This window comes from Chiroxiphia lanceolata, chromosome 11 (genome assembly GCF_009829145.1).
Source record: "Chiroxiphia lanceolata isolate bChiLan1 chromosome 11, bChiLan1.pri, whole genome shotgun sequence".
NCBI lineage: Eukaryota > Metazoa > Chordata > Aves > Passeriformes > Pipridae > Chiroxiphia > Chiroxiphia lanceolata.
The window spans coordinates 17,562,499-17,577,069 of NC_045647.1; the positions used below are offsets into that span (position 1 = coordinate 17,562,499).

Sequence of the window (14,571 nt, forward strand, 5' to 3'; positions counted from 1 at the left end):
ATGCGTGTGGCTGTTCCGGCCCTCGGGGAGCCCTCGGCGGCGCGGGGGCAGGACCCGCCCGCCCCGTTCCGCTCTGTGCCGTCCCGCCCCGCCCCGTCCCGCCCCGTCCCACCTCGCCTGCTCCATCCCGGCCCCGCTCCCCTCCACCCGCCCTGCCCTGGCACGGCACGGCACGGCAGCGCCCAGGTGAGTCCCACGCCGCCTGGCACCGCGGGATCGGACTGCACCGCACGGACGTGGGGGGGCAGACGGACCTAACGAGGACTCCGGACCCGGTGAGCCGCGGCGGGGCCGGGGGTGGAGGCCGGGAGTACCTCGGGGTCCCTGTCTCGGGAGGCTGGCGGGGGCCTTGTCCCAGTCCCGCGGGGATCCCCGGTCCCCGTCGCTGTCCTGGGGGGCTGGCAGGGTACCCATCCCAGTCCCCGGGAGGGGTCATTGCAGGGCAGAGGTGCCCCAGGATGACAGGCGGGGTCTGGAGGTGGCAGAAGGCAGGATTTGTCCCCATGCCACAGGGAGCTTGGCTTCACCTGCCGATCATGATATTTGAGAAGAGGTTTGGTGTGGCCAATCCTCCCCTGGCAGCACCCCTCATCATCTGGTACCTGGGGACACCAGCACACCCGGCTGTGGCAGTGCCCAGGGTCCTTGCCTAAAAGCAGTGGGTAAAACTCTTCCTCCTTTATTTTGGCAGATGTGATGGTGGCCCATCCTCTCTGTGTTCCAACCCCACTGGGTGCTGAGCACCGTCAATAACCTCACAGCAGTGGCACTGCACAGCATGGGCCCGTTGTGCCTCATGTGCCTCTGGCTGCTGCTCGCCCTGGTCCCGCTGGGCGCCGGTGCCTGGCAGTGCCCCCGCATCCCATTCAGCTCCACCAGGAACTTCTCTGTCCCCTACACGCTGCCTGACCTCGATGCCGGCAGCCCCATCCAGAACGTTGCTGTCTTTGCTGACTCCGATGGTACAGTCGCCGTCTTTGTGGCCGTCCGTAACCGCATCCTGCTGGCCAGCGCCGAGCTGCACCTCCTCTCCGTCCTTGTCACCGGCCCAGTGGGCAGCGCCAAGTGTGAGATCTGTCGCCTGTGCCCAGCCACCACGGATGGCCCTGAGGACACGGACAATGTCCTGCTGCTGCTGGACCCACTGGAGCCGTGGCTGTACAGCTGTGGCACAGCACGGCATGGGCTGTGCTACCAGCACCAGCTGGAGGTGCGGGATGGTAAGGTGGCCATCACAGCCACACACTGCCTGTACTCAGCCACGGGCAACAGCCCCACATTGTGCCCCGACTGCGTGGCCAGCCCTCTGGGGACCAGTGCCACTGTGGTGGCCACCTCCTATGCCTCTTTCTTCTACCTCGGCTCCACCATCAACAGCAGTGTGGCAGCCCAGTACAGCCCACAGTCGGTGTCCGTCCGCAGACTGAAGGGCACCTTGGACGGCTTTTCGGGTGATTTCCAGTGGCTGACGGTGCTGCCGCGATACCGCGACAACTACACCATCCACTATGTGCACTCCTTTGCCGACGGGGACCACGTCTACTTCCTGATGGTGCAGCTGGAGCGGCCGGGCTCGACCGTGTACCACACACGCCTGGCACGGCTCAGCACCCACGAGCGTGACCTCCGTCGTTACCGCGAGCTCGTCCTCGACTGCCGCTTCGAGTCCAAGCGCCGGCGCCGGCGGCGCAGCGGCGAGGAGGATGCTGAGCGGGATGTTGCCTACAACGTGCTGCAGGCAGCCCACACTGCCCGCCCTGGTGCCCGCTTGGCCCGTGACCTCGGCATCAACGACACCGACACGGTGCTCTTTGGTGCCTTCGCCGAGAGTCAGCCGGAGAGCCTGGTGCCACGGGAGAACTCAGCTGTCTGTGCCTTCCCAATCCGCCTCCTCAACCAGGCCATGGAGGAGGGCATGGAGAAGTGCTGTGGCATCGGGCACCAGCCACTGCTGCGGGGGCTCAGCTTCTTCCAGCCGGTGGAGTACTGCCCACACAACGTGAGTGCTCTGCTCTGCGCCACGTCCGGCCTGAGGGGCCTGGGGGTCGTCTGGGACATGGGGAGATGGGGACAGCATGCTGGGAAGCACTGGTAGAGTGGGGTGAATGGTGGGGTGGGGTAGGGCAGGGGGAGAGCAGCGTCACCCAGGTGTGAGTCAGCCCAGCAGCCACCCACCATCTATTGCAGGGGCCTTTGTGCTCCAGTAGGCCCGGCCGCACCGAGGAGGAGACAGTGTGCTGGTGGGGATCCGACTGAACTCCCCACCTCACAAACACATCTCAGCACATTGGCACACTGCTGCATGCCCTGCACTGGGCTAACAGTCCCTCTCCTGGTGTGGCCTCCCCACAAGCACTGGCTCCAGCCCCCGTGGTGACTGTCCCTGGATCCCAGCCAACCTCTCCAGCTTGTTTATGTGGAGGAGGGACAGGGAAGCTGCGGGGCCTCGGTGGTCCCCAGAGTGGACGCGTGAGGTGCTGTGAGGTGCTGGCTGCTCCTGCCTTGTCCCCCGGGCTCAGCCACCGCCTTCTCTGGGCAAATAAACCACAGGCGGAAGTGCAATTAGTCACCGGGGTTCCTCGTCTGCCGCAGCCGCAGGGCAGGAACACCGTGTCCCAGGTACAAGCCCCGGCATGGCCAGGACACAAATGGGTGGGCGCCCCGGCAGGGCCCCCTCGTCCCAGCACGTGACACGAGTTTTGGTGTTCTCAGCCAGGCACGGGGCAAGGTGCAGCCAAATCCCCTCCTTTTCCCTCACGGAGCAGACAGCTCACTGCCGCTGACTCACTGTGCAGTGGGGCGAGCCCAGGGGGGACCCCAGCCCCGTTTATCAGGGGTGTCTAATGGGGACACCGTGGCTCCTGGTGTCCTCCTTCAACCTCACCCCCCCCCCCCCCAAGCTCCAGGGGCCAGGGAGGGCTGGGGTTGGGGTGTGCATCCCATGGTGCCGGCACCCGATAACCACATCCAGATGGAGTGGGAGGGGAGGACAGGATCTGACGCCACACGAGGGTTGCGGGAGTGGCTGCGGATGTGTTTTTTTTCCCCAAAATTTTCCCAGCCTGGAGGGGAACTTGAGCAGTTTGGTCCTGCCCCAAAATGTCTCACAGCTGGAGCTGGTACCCACCTATGAGGGTATGGGGAAATCGGGTTGCCAGGGCCGGTTTCAAGGCACCCACCCTGTGCTTGGCTGTAGGTGAACCTCTCAGCACCGGTGATAAACACCAGCTGCTGGGACCAGCCCACCCTCGTTCCCGCTGCCTCACACAAGGTGGACCTGTTCAATGGGCATCTGGCCAGTGTCCTCCTCACCTCCATCTTTGTCACCACCCTGGGGAATGTCACTGTGGCCCACCTGGGCACAGCAGAGGGACGCATCTTCCAGGTGAGATGAGGAGCTGGGTGGAGTGGGGGTCCCAGTGAGCTGTGGGGCGCACTCAGCCCCACGCTCTGCCCCACTGCAGATAGTGCTTCAGCGCTCCAGCTCCTACCTCCTGACCATGGCCAACTTCTCCCTGGGGGAGCCAGGGCCGGTGCAGGGTGCCATGGGGTCACAGAGCCACTCGCTGTTCTTCGCTGCGGGCACCAAGGTGAGTAGGGGGCTGGGGGAATGGGGCAGGCACTGAGCCCCACATGCCCCCCTCACTTCCACTCTCCATCCCCAGGTGTGGCGCCTGAATGTCACCGGCCCCGGCTGCCGCCACTTCTCCACGTGCCAGCGCTGCCTGCGTGCCGAGCGCTTCATGGGCTGTGGCTGGTGTGGGGATGGGTGCACGCGCCGCCACGAGTGTGCCGGCCCCTGGGTCCAGGACAGCTGCCCACCCGTCCTCACCGACGTAGGTCTGCGCCGCCGTCCCCCTGCTGCCCACAGCTCCCATGCACTCGGATGGGGAGGGAGGTGGCAAATGGGGTGGTGGGTGGTGGGACCCCCTCCCCATGATGGGTGTTGTGTCCCTCAGGGAAGGGACTTTCTGGACCTGCAACCATCACTGGTCAGGGCTCTCAGTGTCGTGGGTGCTTCTCCCACAGTTCCACCCCCGGAGCGCCCCGCTGCGGGGTCGGACACGGGTCACTCTCTGCGGCATGACCTTCCGCTCCCTCTCGGACCCTGACCCCAGCCACAGCCCCCCCGCTGCCTACCGGGTGACAGTGGGACAGCGAGGCTGCACCGTGCTGCCACAGGAGATCAAGAGCTACAGGTGTGTGCCGGTGCTGGGAGGGAACAGTGGCAGAGAGGGTTTTGGGGCTGCTCCCTGGCCTGGGCCTGACCCCCAACCCTGCCCTGCAGACCCCTGCCCACCTCCCGCCGCAAGGAGTTTGTGGACGTGCTGATGTGTGAGCTGGAGCCCAGGGGGCTGGCAGCAGCGAGGGGCCCGGCCAACGTGGTGCTCACTGTTGAGGAGCCCACCAAACCCTCTGGCTTCCATGTCCAAGGCTCCTCCACCCTTGGTGGCTTCATCTTTGTGGTATGGTCCTGCACTGGCAGTCACCCCAGCTGCCCTCTGGCAGGGTTTGAGGGGTTTGGATCACCCTGCCACCCATTCCACTGACCCCGTCTCTGCTCAGGAGCCACGCATCAGAGCCCTGCACCCCCCGTTTGGCCCCCGGGGGGGTGGCACCCACCTCTCACTCCATGGCGCCCACCTCTCTTCAGGGAGCAGCTGGAGGGTGATGGTCAATGGCTCCGAGTGTGCCCTGACCGGGCAGCCCAGGTATGCCCCTGCCCTGCCCCCACCAGCAAGCACAGTGGGGTCCCTGGCATGGGAACCAGCACAGGGAACCCCTGCAGTCCTGCTGTCCCCCCCAACCATGGCTGCTGCATCCCCAGTGACAACGGGACAATTCAATGCACGGCTCCTGCTGCCAGTGGCCTGGGCGCAGCCTGGGTGGCCCTGTGGATCGATGGGGAGGCGTTCCCAGCCCCGCTGCCATTCCAGTACCGCCCTGACCCCTCTGTGTTGGCTATCATCCCCAACTGCAGCTATGAGTAAGTCCAAGGGCTCCCTTCCCTTGGGTGGGGGGACATTCCTGGCTTCCCACTGTACTGGCTGGGCTGGATGAGCTGCTGGGGATCGCATGCACCCCAGGCACCACACACAACTTGGGGACCACGTGCACCCCGGGGACCACGTGCACCCCAGGGACCACGTGCACCCTGGGAATGATATACACCCTGGGGCCCTGATCCCTGCCCATCGTAGGGGCTCGATGCTCACCATCATTGGCACCCACCTGGACTCCGTGTATCGTGCCAAGATCCGCTTTGAAGCCAGAGGTGTGATTACCAAAGCCACAGTAAGCACCTGGGTGGGAGGCCATCACCCCCCAACCCTGCCCTGCCTACCCCAATCCCCTGGTGGGCATAATTCAGTGCCAGTGCCCAGCATCCCCCTGCCTGCAGGAGTGTGAGGACCCGCTGGCACCAGAGCGGCTGCTGTGCCGTAGTCCAGCCTTCCCCTTCAAGAGCAAGGTCGATGTGGTGCTGGGGAACCTGAGCGTGCTGCTGGACGGCGCTGACGGCCACTGGCTCTTCCACCTCCACTACTACTCCCGGCCCAAGATCTTCCCCTTGAAGCAGGAGGGCGGGCGCCTCCGCCTCAAGCCTGGCGATGATGAGATCGAGGTGCACGTACGTGGGGGCAGTGGGGTGAGTCAGGGCAGGGGGTCCCACCACCAGGACCCCCAGGCTTAGGGCTCTGTGTCTGGGCAGCAAGCGGGCCTGAACGCCTTGGCCACCTGCATGAACATCACCATGACAGTGGGGGGCCGGGACTGCCACCCCAACGTCCTGAACAACGAGGTGACGTGCCGCCTGCCCCGGGAGCTGCACCTGCCCGCCGCTGGGGCCCCCGTGGAGGTAGGCAACCCCTAGATGGGCAATCACCCCCCCACATCCCCCATCCCAACCCTGCTGAGCCCCTGCTCCTCCAGATCTGTGTGAATGGTGCCTGTGAGGCGCTGGGCTGGGTGCTGTCCCCCCCCACCTCGCTGGATCTGGCTGCCAGCCTGGCCCTGGGCATTGGCATCACCTTCCTAGTCTGCTGCATCCTGGCTGCCATGCTGCTCCGTTGGTGCTGGAGGAAGAGGCGAGGTGAGTGCCGTGCTCGCTGGGCACACTGGTGCTTCCAGCCCCCCACCCACCCCACTGCTGCCCACAGGGACGGAGAACCTGGAGCTGCTGGTGCAGCCCGGCCGCAGCGACCCCCCTGTCACCACCCAGCGCCCCGGCGTCGACTACAGGGAGGTGCTGGGTAAGTGGGTGTCACAGGTGGATGGTGGGGTGATGGGTGCTGGGTGCTGCCAGCCCTCACCCTGCCTCTGCCTGTCCTGGCAGTGCTGAACACAGCAGGCACTCCCAGCCCTGTGGGGACCCGCATACGAATCACCAGTGCCAGTGCTGGTGCTGGTGCCAGTGCAGCAGGTGGTGGATCCCCCATGCCCCTGCTCAGAGCCACATCCTGCTGCTTGGAGGACCTGCGGCCGGAGCTGTTGGAGGAGGTGAAGGACATTCTCATTCCCGAGGAGCGGCTTGTCACCCATCGTCACCAGGTCATCGGCAAAGGTGACTCTGCAGCCCAGTTTGGCCGTGGCATCACCTGCTGGCTCTGCGCGGTGCCAGCTTTGTGCCACCTGTCCCTGCAGGGCACTTCGGCAGCGTCTACCATGGCACCTACTCAGACCCACTGCTGGGAGACCTCCACTGCGCCGTCAAGTCCCTGCACCGTGAGTAGCGCCCGCTCCCATGCGCGGTCCCGCGGCACGGCAGCGGAGCGCTCCACAGCTCAGCTCTCGGCAGGCATCACGGACCTGGAGGAGGTAGAGGAGTTCCTGCGTGAGGGCATCCTCATGAAGAGCTTCCACCACCCTCAGGTGCTCTCGCTGCTGGGGGTGTGCCTGCCCCGCCGTGGGCTGCCTCTCGTCGTCCTGCCCTACATGCGCCACGGGGACCTGCGCCAGTTCATCCGCGCCCAGGAGAGGGTAGGGGGGTACCCTGGGGGGCAGAGGGTGGTGGGAAGCCAAGGTTACCCTGCTCACCACTCCCATCCCACAGAGCACCACAATGAAGGAGCTCATAGGCTTCGGGCTGCAGGTAGCCCTGGGCATGGAGTACCTGGCCCAGAAGAAGTTTGTGCATCGGGACCTGGCAGCCAGGAACTGCATGTGAGTGTGACTGTAACTGCCAGATCCCCACTACGGGATCACCCCATGGGTCTGGATGTGCCCAGGTGTCCCCACCTCAACTCAGTGTCCCCCAGGCTGGACGAGACGCTGACGGTGAAGGTGGCTGACTTTGGACTGGCACGGGATGTGTTTGGCAAGGAATACTACAGCATCCGGCAGCACCGGCACGCCAAGCTGCCCGTCAAGTGGATGGCACTGGAGAGCCTCCAGACCCAAAAATTCACCACCAAATCAGATGTGGTAGGCACAATACCTTTCCCTGTCCCCCATCCCCATCCCACCTGCATCTCAACAGCAGCTCTCTGCTCGGCAGTGGTCCTTTGGCGTGCTCATGTGGGAGCTGCTGACACGGGGGGCATCGCCGTACCCCGAGGTGGACCCCTACGACATGGCCCGCTACCTGCTGCAGGGGAGACGCCTGCCACAGCCCTCCCACTGCCCTGACACGCTGTGAGTGGAGCTGGGGGTGGGCAGGATGGTGGGGGTTGTCCCGGCGGGCTGCTAGCACTGACTGGGGTGTCGGGGCAGGTACCGGGTGATGCTGAGCTGCTGGGCACCAGCACCCGAGGAGAGACCGTCCTTCACGGGGCTGGTGGGAGAGCTGGAGCATGTCCTGGCCACACTGGAGGGTGAGCACTACGTCAACCTGGCTGTCACCTACACCAGCCTGGATTGGGGCCCCCCCTTTCCTCCTGCCCCACCGGGGCAGCTGCCTGGTAGCGAAGATGAGGACAGGGATGAGGAGGAAGAGGAGGAAGAAGAGGAGGAGGATGCGTCTGTGTGCTGATGGGATGCCCTGCACTGGAGGGACTCCTGGACCCCCATACACCATGGTCACACTCCCCTGAGGAGGAATGCAGCATGAAGCCAGATGCTATGGGGCACCTTCCCTATGGGATGGGTGCTGGGAGGCAGATGGGTGCTGTGGGATGCTCTCCCATGGCTCACACCCAGACCCTGCTGGGTTCTCCCCACGCTTGGTCCCATGCCATGAGGTGCTGGGGGCCTCAATCCTGAGCTGGCTGGGTGTGGGGGGGCTCAGCCCCACAGTGATGAGGCTGTGCTGTGGGATTTGGGGCTCAGCCCCACAGTAGCAGGTGCCATGGAGGCCCAAGTGGAGCCCCGCCGGGTGCTGTGGGGTGGCCTGGCCCTCCCAGGGCTCCCATGGCATTTTCAGCCTGTTGGCTGCTCAAATCAGTCATTAAAACATAATTATATTTTTTCCCTGGCTGGGGCTGTGTCTTTGAAGGGGACATGCCCAGGTGGGCAGCACCCTTTTCCTCCTGCCCGGGGAGGGGATGGTCTTGCCACCAACCTCTGGGGGCACCCACCTCGCAGGGGGTGCAGGTGAGGGTCCACCCACCGTTCCTGTGCCAGCCACGGGAGGGCACCTGCACACCAGTGCTGGCATGGCCACACCAACACTGTCCCCCAGTGCCCACCATGCTGGGGCTCCCCTGTCTGCCCTGTGTCCCACCATGGCCCCCCGAGCTTGGGCTGTCTGGGAGGTTTTTCCTAAAAGTCCTCTTCCCAGCCACATTCAGCTCACAGTCAGTGTGGCTGTGGGGTGTGAGGCAGTGTGGGGAGCACTGTGCTCCTGGACGTGGGGTGATGATGTCCCTGGGGTGCAACTACCTGGCACATGGGTCATGGTGCCCCTGGGATCACAGTATGATGGATGCCATGGAGCACGGGACTGTAGTGCCCACGGAAACACAACGCTCCTGGGATGATGGGTGCCTGGACATTGGATCAGGGTGTTCTTGGGATCATGGGATTACGGTGTTCCTGGCATTGAGGTGCCCAGGGGACCATGGTGGCCAGGACAGGTGATCACAGTGCAGACACAGTGGCACCCAGCCCACCTACCGCTCCCTGCACAGGGTCCCTGTGGCACACACTGCTCCGAGCTTGGGGCTGCTGTCTAGTGACCAAGAATCATTACCACCCTCATTTAACAACACCTTTATTGCTTCATCACTGCCCATGCAGGGGATGGTGCAGCTGGTGCTCCAGGGCATGCCCAGGGGCTGTCCAGAGAGGGGGAGAGCAGCTGAACTCCCCGTGGATCACTGCCTGATGAGCTGGCTCTCTCTGCTCCTTTTGCTGGTGGTGGTGACAGGCGTCACATCTGTGAGGAGCTCGTCCTCGTGAGGAGATCCTCTCTGCCGCAATTTTGGGGCAAAAATCCCCTACAACAAGACAGTGGAAAAGAGAAGTGGGGCAGTGGTGGACCTCACTCCCTTGGGTGCAGGTCCAGAGATCAAGGCAGGGGGCAAGGGCAGGGGATGGATGGGTGGGCAGGGGATGCTGAAACATGCCCAGTCTGTGGCCGTGGGCAGCACCATTCCCACTCCATGGCCAGCCATGCAGTCCTGCCACCGACACTGGCTGTAAATAAAACCTCCTCGGCTGCTCATTAAGCGGTGCCGGAGCCCGGGGCCGCATCAGCTCCCATCAGCCAAGCTGTCCATCTCCGCTGGTGCCTCGCACCTGCGTGGCTCCACCGCCGCACGCCGGAGGGTATTTTTAGTGCAGCTGGGTCCCAGCATCCCACAGTTGGGGCAGCTGCCAGCACTGTGCCTCAGTTTCCCTGCAGCGTGGCTGCACTGCTCCACGGGCCTGGGTTTTGGTGTGACCACGACCCCCAGTGTGGGTGCTGACCTTGCCCATGTGAGGTCAAGCAGTGCCATTTCGGCTCCGCTGCTGAGTTGCTGTGGCAATGGGAAGGCCCTGGCACTGCGTGGTTATTAGGGCTGGATCAGAAATGCAGGTGCTGGGTGGTGCTGGCACTGATACTGGGGGATGCTGAGTGCCTGGGGGGCAGCAGGGGCAGCTGGCTAGGGCACTGACAGCTGATGGGATGCAGGAATCCAGGGATGGATAGAAGCATGGATGGATGGGTGGACGGATGGACAGAGGGACAAATGGATGGGTGAGTGGATGGATGGATGGATGGATGGATGGATGGATGGATGGATGGATGGACAAATAGATGGATGAAGGGGCAGGTGAACGGATGGACAGACAGGTGCCCTGGGTGCTGCTTTCCACAGCACGAAGCATGGTGGGTACCCGGGGATGTGACTGGGTGGAAGATGTGTGCCAGGCCCCCTGCCCATGACACAGTGGGCAGCTGGGGGGGTAGCCAGTGGGAGCAGGGCTGTCAGAGCTGGCGGTGGAGTGGCACAGGGAACTGCTTGTTAGCTGATGAGTCTGGCATGGTTACGGTGACGTGCGTGAGGGTGGCTCCTGCTTCAGGCTGCCCCCATCCCCCCTGCAAATGTGCTTGCAGAGATGACAGATTTCATGCTAATCCACATTTATCCTGCCCTAATTACGCTGCAGGAGGTGAGGAATAAGCGCCCAGACTTCCATGCCAAGGGCTGGCATGTGCCCACCCCTGCCCACCCCTGCTCGATGCTGCTGGTCAGGACTGGCACCGGTGCTGTGCCCACTGCCATGGCAACAGGGACAGGCAGGTGACCTCGCAGGGTGGCACCTTGCATGGCACCCGGCACCCCTGCCCCAGTTGGGGGAGTGTCTTGAAGCTGCTGCCTGTGCACCCTCAGGTGGGCACTGGGTGGGTGACACCTAAGGTGCTGCATGCCTGGCCATGGTTGGCGGAGCACTGAGCTGAGCTGTGGGCATGTGCCAGGCCATTCCACGCTGTGCCATGCTGTGCCACACCACCTCGTGCTGTCCCCACCCGCCACGGCTGCAGCAGAGCAGCCGGCGTCCCACCCCGGCAACGCGCCGTGCACACACAGCACTTTAAATGTTTTATTTGGGGAAAGTGCTGTCGTTAGCAGGGATTAATTATTAAAATCAGAGCCATCTATAAAACATGAGTGGCCGCACGCGGGGCTGCGGGTGCACAAGCAGAGCCGGGCACGGTCCCGCCACTGGCATCGCCCGGGGATGTGCTGCGACGGCGTTTGCCGGTGCTGCCGCAATGGCACCTTGAGCCAGCAGCGAGTTTGGGCTCCTCATGGAGAAGTGGGCGCAGGCAGCGGGTGCCACGGCGTAGGGGCTGGACCGGAGACGGGCAAAATTGTGCTAAATCAGCGTTTGGGTGTAGCGGTGGTCTCCGGTGCCAGCCGTCCGGGCGAGAGGTGACAGGAGGCAGCAGGCAGCGCCGAGCTGTTTTTAGCGGCTGCCGGTGCTGGGGAGCGGGCGTGAAGAGCAGCCGCCGCGGCACCGACGTGCCATTTTTAGAAACCGGCGAGTTTTGCTAATGATGCCTGTGAGCGGCGGGGGGGGCCGCCCGCACCCCGGCACCCCCGGTCCCTGCTGCCCACACTCCGGCCCCGGCAGCCGGCCCTGTCCCTCCGGCCTCCCCACCTGGTTCTGGAGCTTGTCACTGGGGGCGCCTGCACTGCCCAGGGCACCTCTGCACTCACCCGTGGCTCTAATGGCCCTCAGGGAGCTCTGATGGTCCCTGGAGCTTTGGTGGTGCTTGGGGAGCTTTAGAGGTCCCTGGGGATCTCTGCTGGCCCTTGGGAATCTCTGTTGGCCCCTGGGGAGATCTGCTGGCCACCAGGAAGCTTTTGTTTACCCCTAAAGTCCTTCCAGGCTATAAGGCATGTCTTTTTCTTCTTTCTCTGCCCAGGAGACAACACCCACCCTTAGATGGGGAGGCTCATCCCATCTCAGAGCCTGGTCAGGACCTGTGCCAGCCACATCACAGTCCCAGTCCTGATCCTGGCCCTGTCCCTGGGAGCCAGTTCTCTCCCCTGGAGACATTTCTCTCCCTGAGCAGCCTCCCTGTACCCTGGTCCCTATGGCTGCAGGTACTACCACACAGAGAGGCAGGGGACCCTCAAAGCTCCTCCAGTGGGAAGGGGAACCAAACCCCAATGCCACGTCATCACTGTGATGCCGGAGGACACTATGGAAACCAAGCCCCCTTCCCACATCAGGGCTCCAGGGACTAGGAGTCAGCCCTGATGTGATGGGAGCCAAGCCAGTGGAGAGGTACAAGGCTTTGTGTGCTGTCATCAACACGGGGATGGGCCACACCAGGAGCAGGTGGCTGGGGACAAGCAGCCATGCTCCATGGTGCCCAGCCAGGTGGGGAGCAGCCCTGTCCTCACTCATGGCATGGTTACCAACTGGGACGGGCTGGAGGAGCTGTGCCACTGTGGGGATCTGGTGGCCGAGCTGGGGGTCACCGCTGAGGCTCCCCCACACCTGGGGCTGGGCTGGGCGGCTCACTGGCTGTGTCCCTCGACGCCTTCCAGGGCACATGGGTGCCACGGGACACTTACGGGGAGGGTGGCCCTGCCACCATGCAACCCCCCCTGCTGCTGATCCCAACTGAGGGCCAGGGGTGATGATTGGCAGGTGCACCCCTTCTTTTTCTCCCCCCCTAGCCCCCCGCCGGCCCCCCGAAAGGAGGGATGGGGTTTATTTGGCCCTGTTGCCGGGCCGACGTGCGCAATTATCGCTGATTGCCTGGCGGTTGCCATGGTGATGGTGAGCACGCAGGGATGCGGTGCCGCGTGGTGCTTGAGTCACGGACACGCTGAACACCCCCCGCTGCACCCCACTGCACCCCGACACGGACACGCCGAACACCCACCGCCACACCCCACTGCACCCCAGTACTGACACACTCAACACCCCACACCACTCCCCACTGCACCCCAACACAGACACCCTGAACACCCTCCGCCACACCCCACCGCACCCCTGCATGGATACACTGAATAACCCCCGCTGCATCCCACTGCACCCCAACACCGACACAACGAACACCCCTGCCCACATCACTGTACCCCAACATCAACATGCCGAACACCCCACACTGCATCTCACTGCACCCCTGTGTGGACACACTGAACACTGCCTATCACACCCCACTGCACCCTTGCGTGGATATACTGAACAGTCCCCTCCGAACCCCTGCCCAGATACACTGAACAACCCGTTGCACCTCGCTGCACCCCTGAACAGACACACTGAACACCCCCTACTGCACTCCACTGTACCCCCCAGCACCCTGCAGACGGGTCCTGCACCCCCTCCACCCTGCTGGGAATATGGCCAGATGTTCCCCACACTGTGTCTCCTCACCCAAGGGTACCTCCAGGTGTCCCCCCCTCCCCATGTGCCCCATTCAAGGCAGAGGTGTACAACTGAGTGCCCCCAGCCCTGGCAGCCCCACCTTGGGCATCCCAGGCTCGTTCACTCCAGAAGTCCTGCAGAAAAAAACACCCCAGACTGCCATGACACCCAGGACTCAGCTCTGGGAGGCAGTGGGAAGGGAGTGTGTAGGCGCATGAGGCAGTGGGTGCATGGGATGGTGGATGTACAGGGCAATGGGGCACAGCACCACAGGGACAAATGCCACTGGGCTCAGCAAAACCCACCACCCCAAAATGGGGGCATGGGGTGGACCAAGATCTGAACCAGAGCTGGGACCAGGGGACAGTAGTGGGATCCCAGGCCAGTTCTGCCATGGGTGGGAGGCTGGTGCCAGGAGGTGATGGGCGCAAGCGGGACCATGGGACAATGGAGGAGTGCCATCCCATCCCATCCCATCCCATCCCATCCCACTTCATCCCATCCCATCCCATCCCATCCCATCCCATCCCATCCCATCCCATCCCATCCCATCCCATCCCATCCCATCCCATCCCTCGTGCTGTGAGCCACGGCCAGGCAGCCCTGCACCGCACAGGCGCCTGCTGGGTAATTGTGACTTATGCTCCAGGTCCCCGTGAGGTGCAGAGATTAATAACTGTGGCGCGCTGCTGCCAGCCACTATGATTAAACTCTTGATTAGGAGCTCAAACTACAGTGCCCTGCTAATTCCCCCTGCTCTCACGTGCCGTTAATTACCCGGTGCGGGTGGCAGTGGGCCCAGGGCTCGGTGCCATGCAGGGGACAGGTGCCAGGGGTGCTCTGAGCTGGCTCTGCCTTGGGGTGCTGCCTGGTCTCCTGTGTGCAGAGTGGAGATGCTGGCTTAGGGGATGGGACCCTGATGTTCCCTGTCCATGGGCGGGGGGAAGGCTGTGGGTCCAGGGCACGGGAGGCCACATCCCTGCAGCGACTTGGTGCAAGCCAGGTGGTTTGGGGAGCTGGGGTTTGGTGGGTGCAGGGGCGGGAGGGAAAGGGAGTGGAAGAATGGTTCGGAAGCGGCACCATATGGGCCGCAAATGCCAGCGTGTGGCACGCAGCCGTCAGGGAGGCTCCACACACGCGGCTGCACTGCATGAGGAGCAGGGAGTGAGGGGGCAGGGCAAGGGACTGGGGGCCCTGCTGTGCCCCCGGGGCCCTGCTGCCCACCCCTGGCTGGGTGCCATGCCTGAGCTGTGGGCAGAGGAAGAGAATCAGGGTGGACGATTTCTTGCCGCTTTCTTGCTCCTTGTGCCAAGCTGTGGG

General features: G+C 63.7%; 1 protein-coding gene across 1 annotated transcript; it reads left to right on the forward strand.

The window, feature by feature from the left end:
• The first annotated feature begins 163 nt into the window (after positions 1–163).
• On the forward strand, positions 164–8,288 carry MST1R (macrophage stimulating 1 receptor). Its single transcript, XM_032699031.1, has 21 exons — positions 164–275; positions 692–1,999; positions 3,197–3,385; positions 3,465–3,590; positions 3,666–3,836; positions 4,030–4,199; positions 4,289–4,466; positions 4,567–4,712; positions 4,829–4,987; positions 5,202–5,295; positions 5,402–5,629; positions 5,711–5,857; positions 5,932–6,091; positions 6,159–6,251; positions 6,335–6,562; positions 6,643–6,723; positions 6,797–6,978; positions 7,052–7,161; positions 7,257–7,422; positions 7,496–7,632; positions 7,711–8,288. The coding sequence occupies exons 2-21, from the start codon at positions 779–781 to the stop codon at positions 7,967–7,969; spliced, it is 4,245 nt and encodes a 1,414-aa protein (XP_032554922.1). The 5' UTR covers positions 164–275; positions 692–778; the 3' UTR covers positions 7,970–8,288.
• Positions 8,289–14,571: the final 6,283 nt, after the last annotated feature.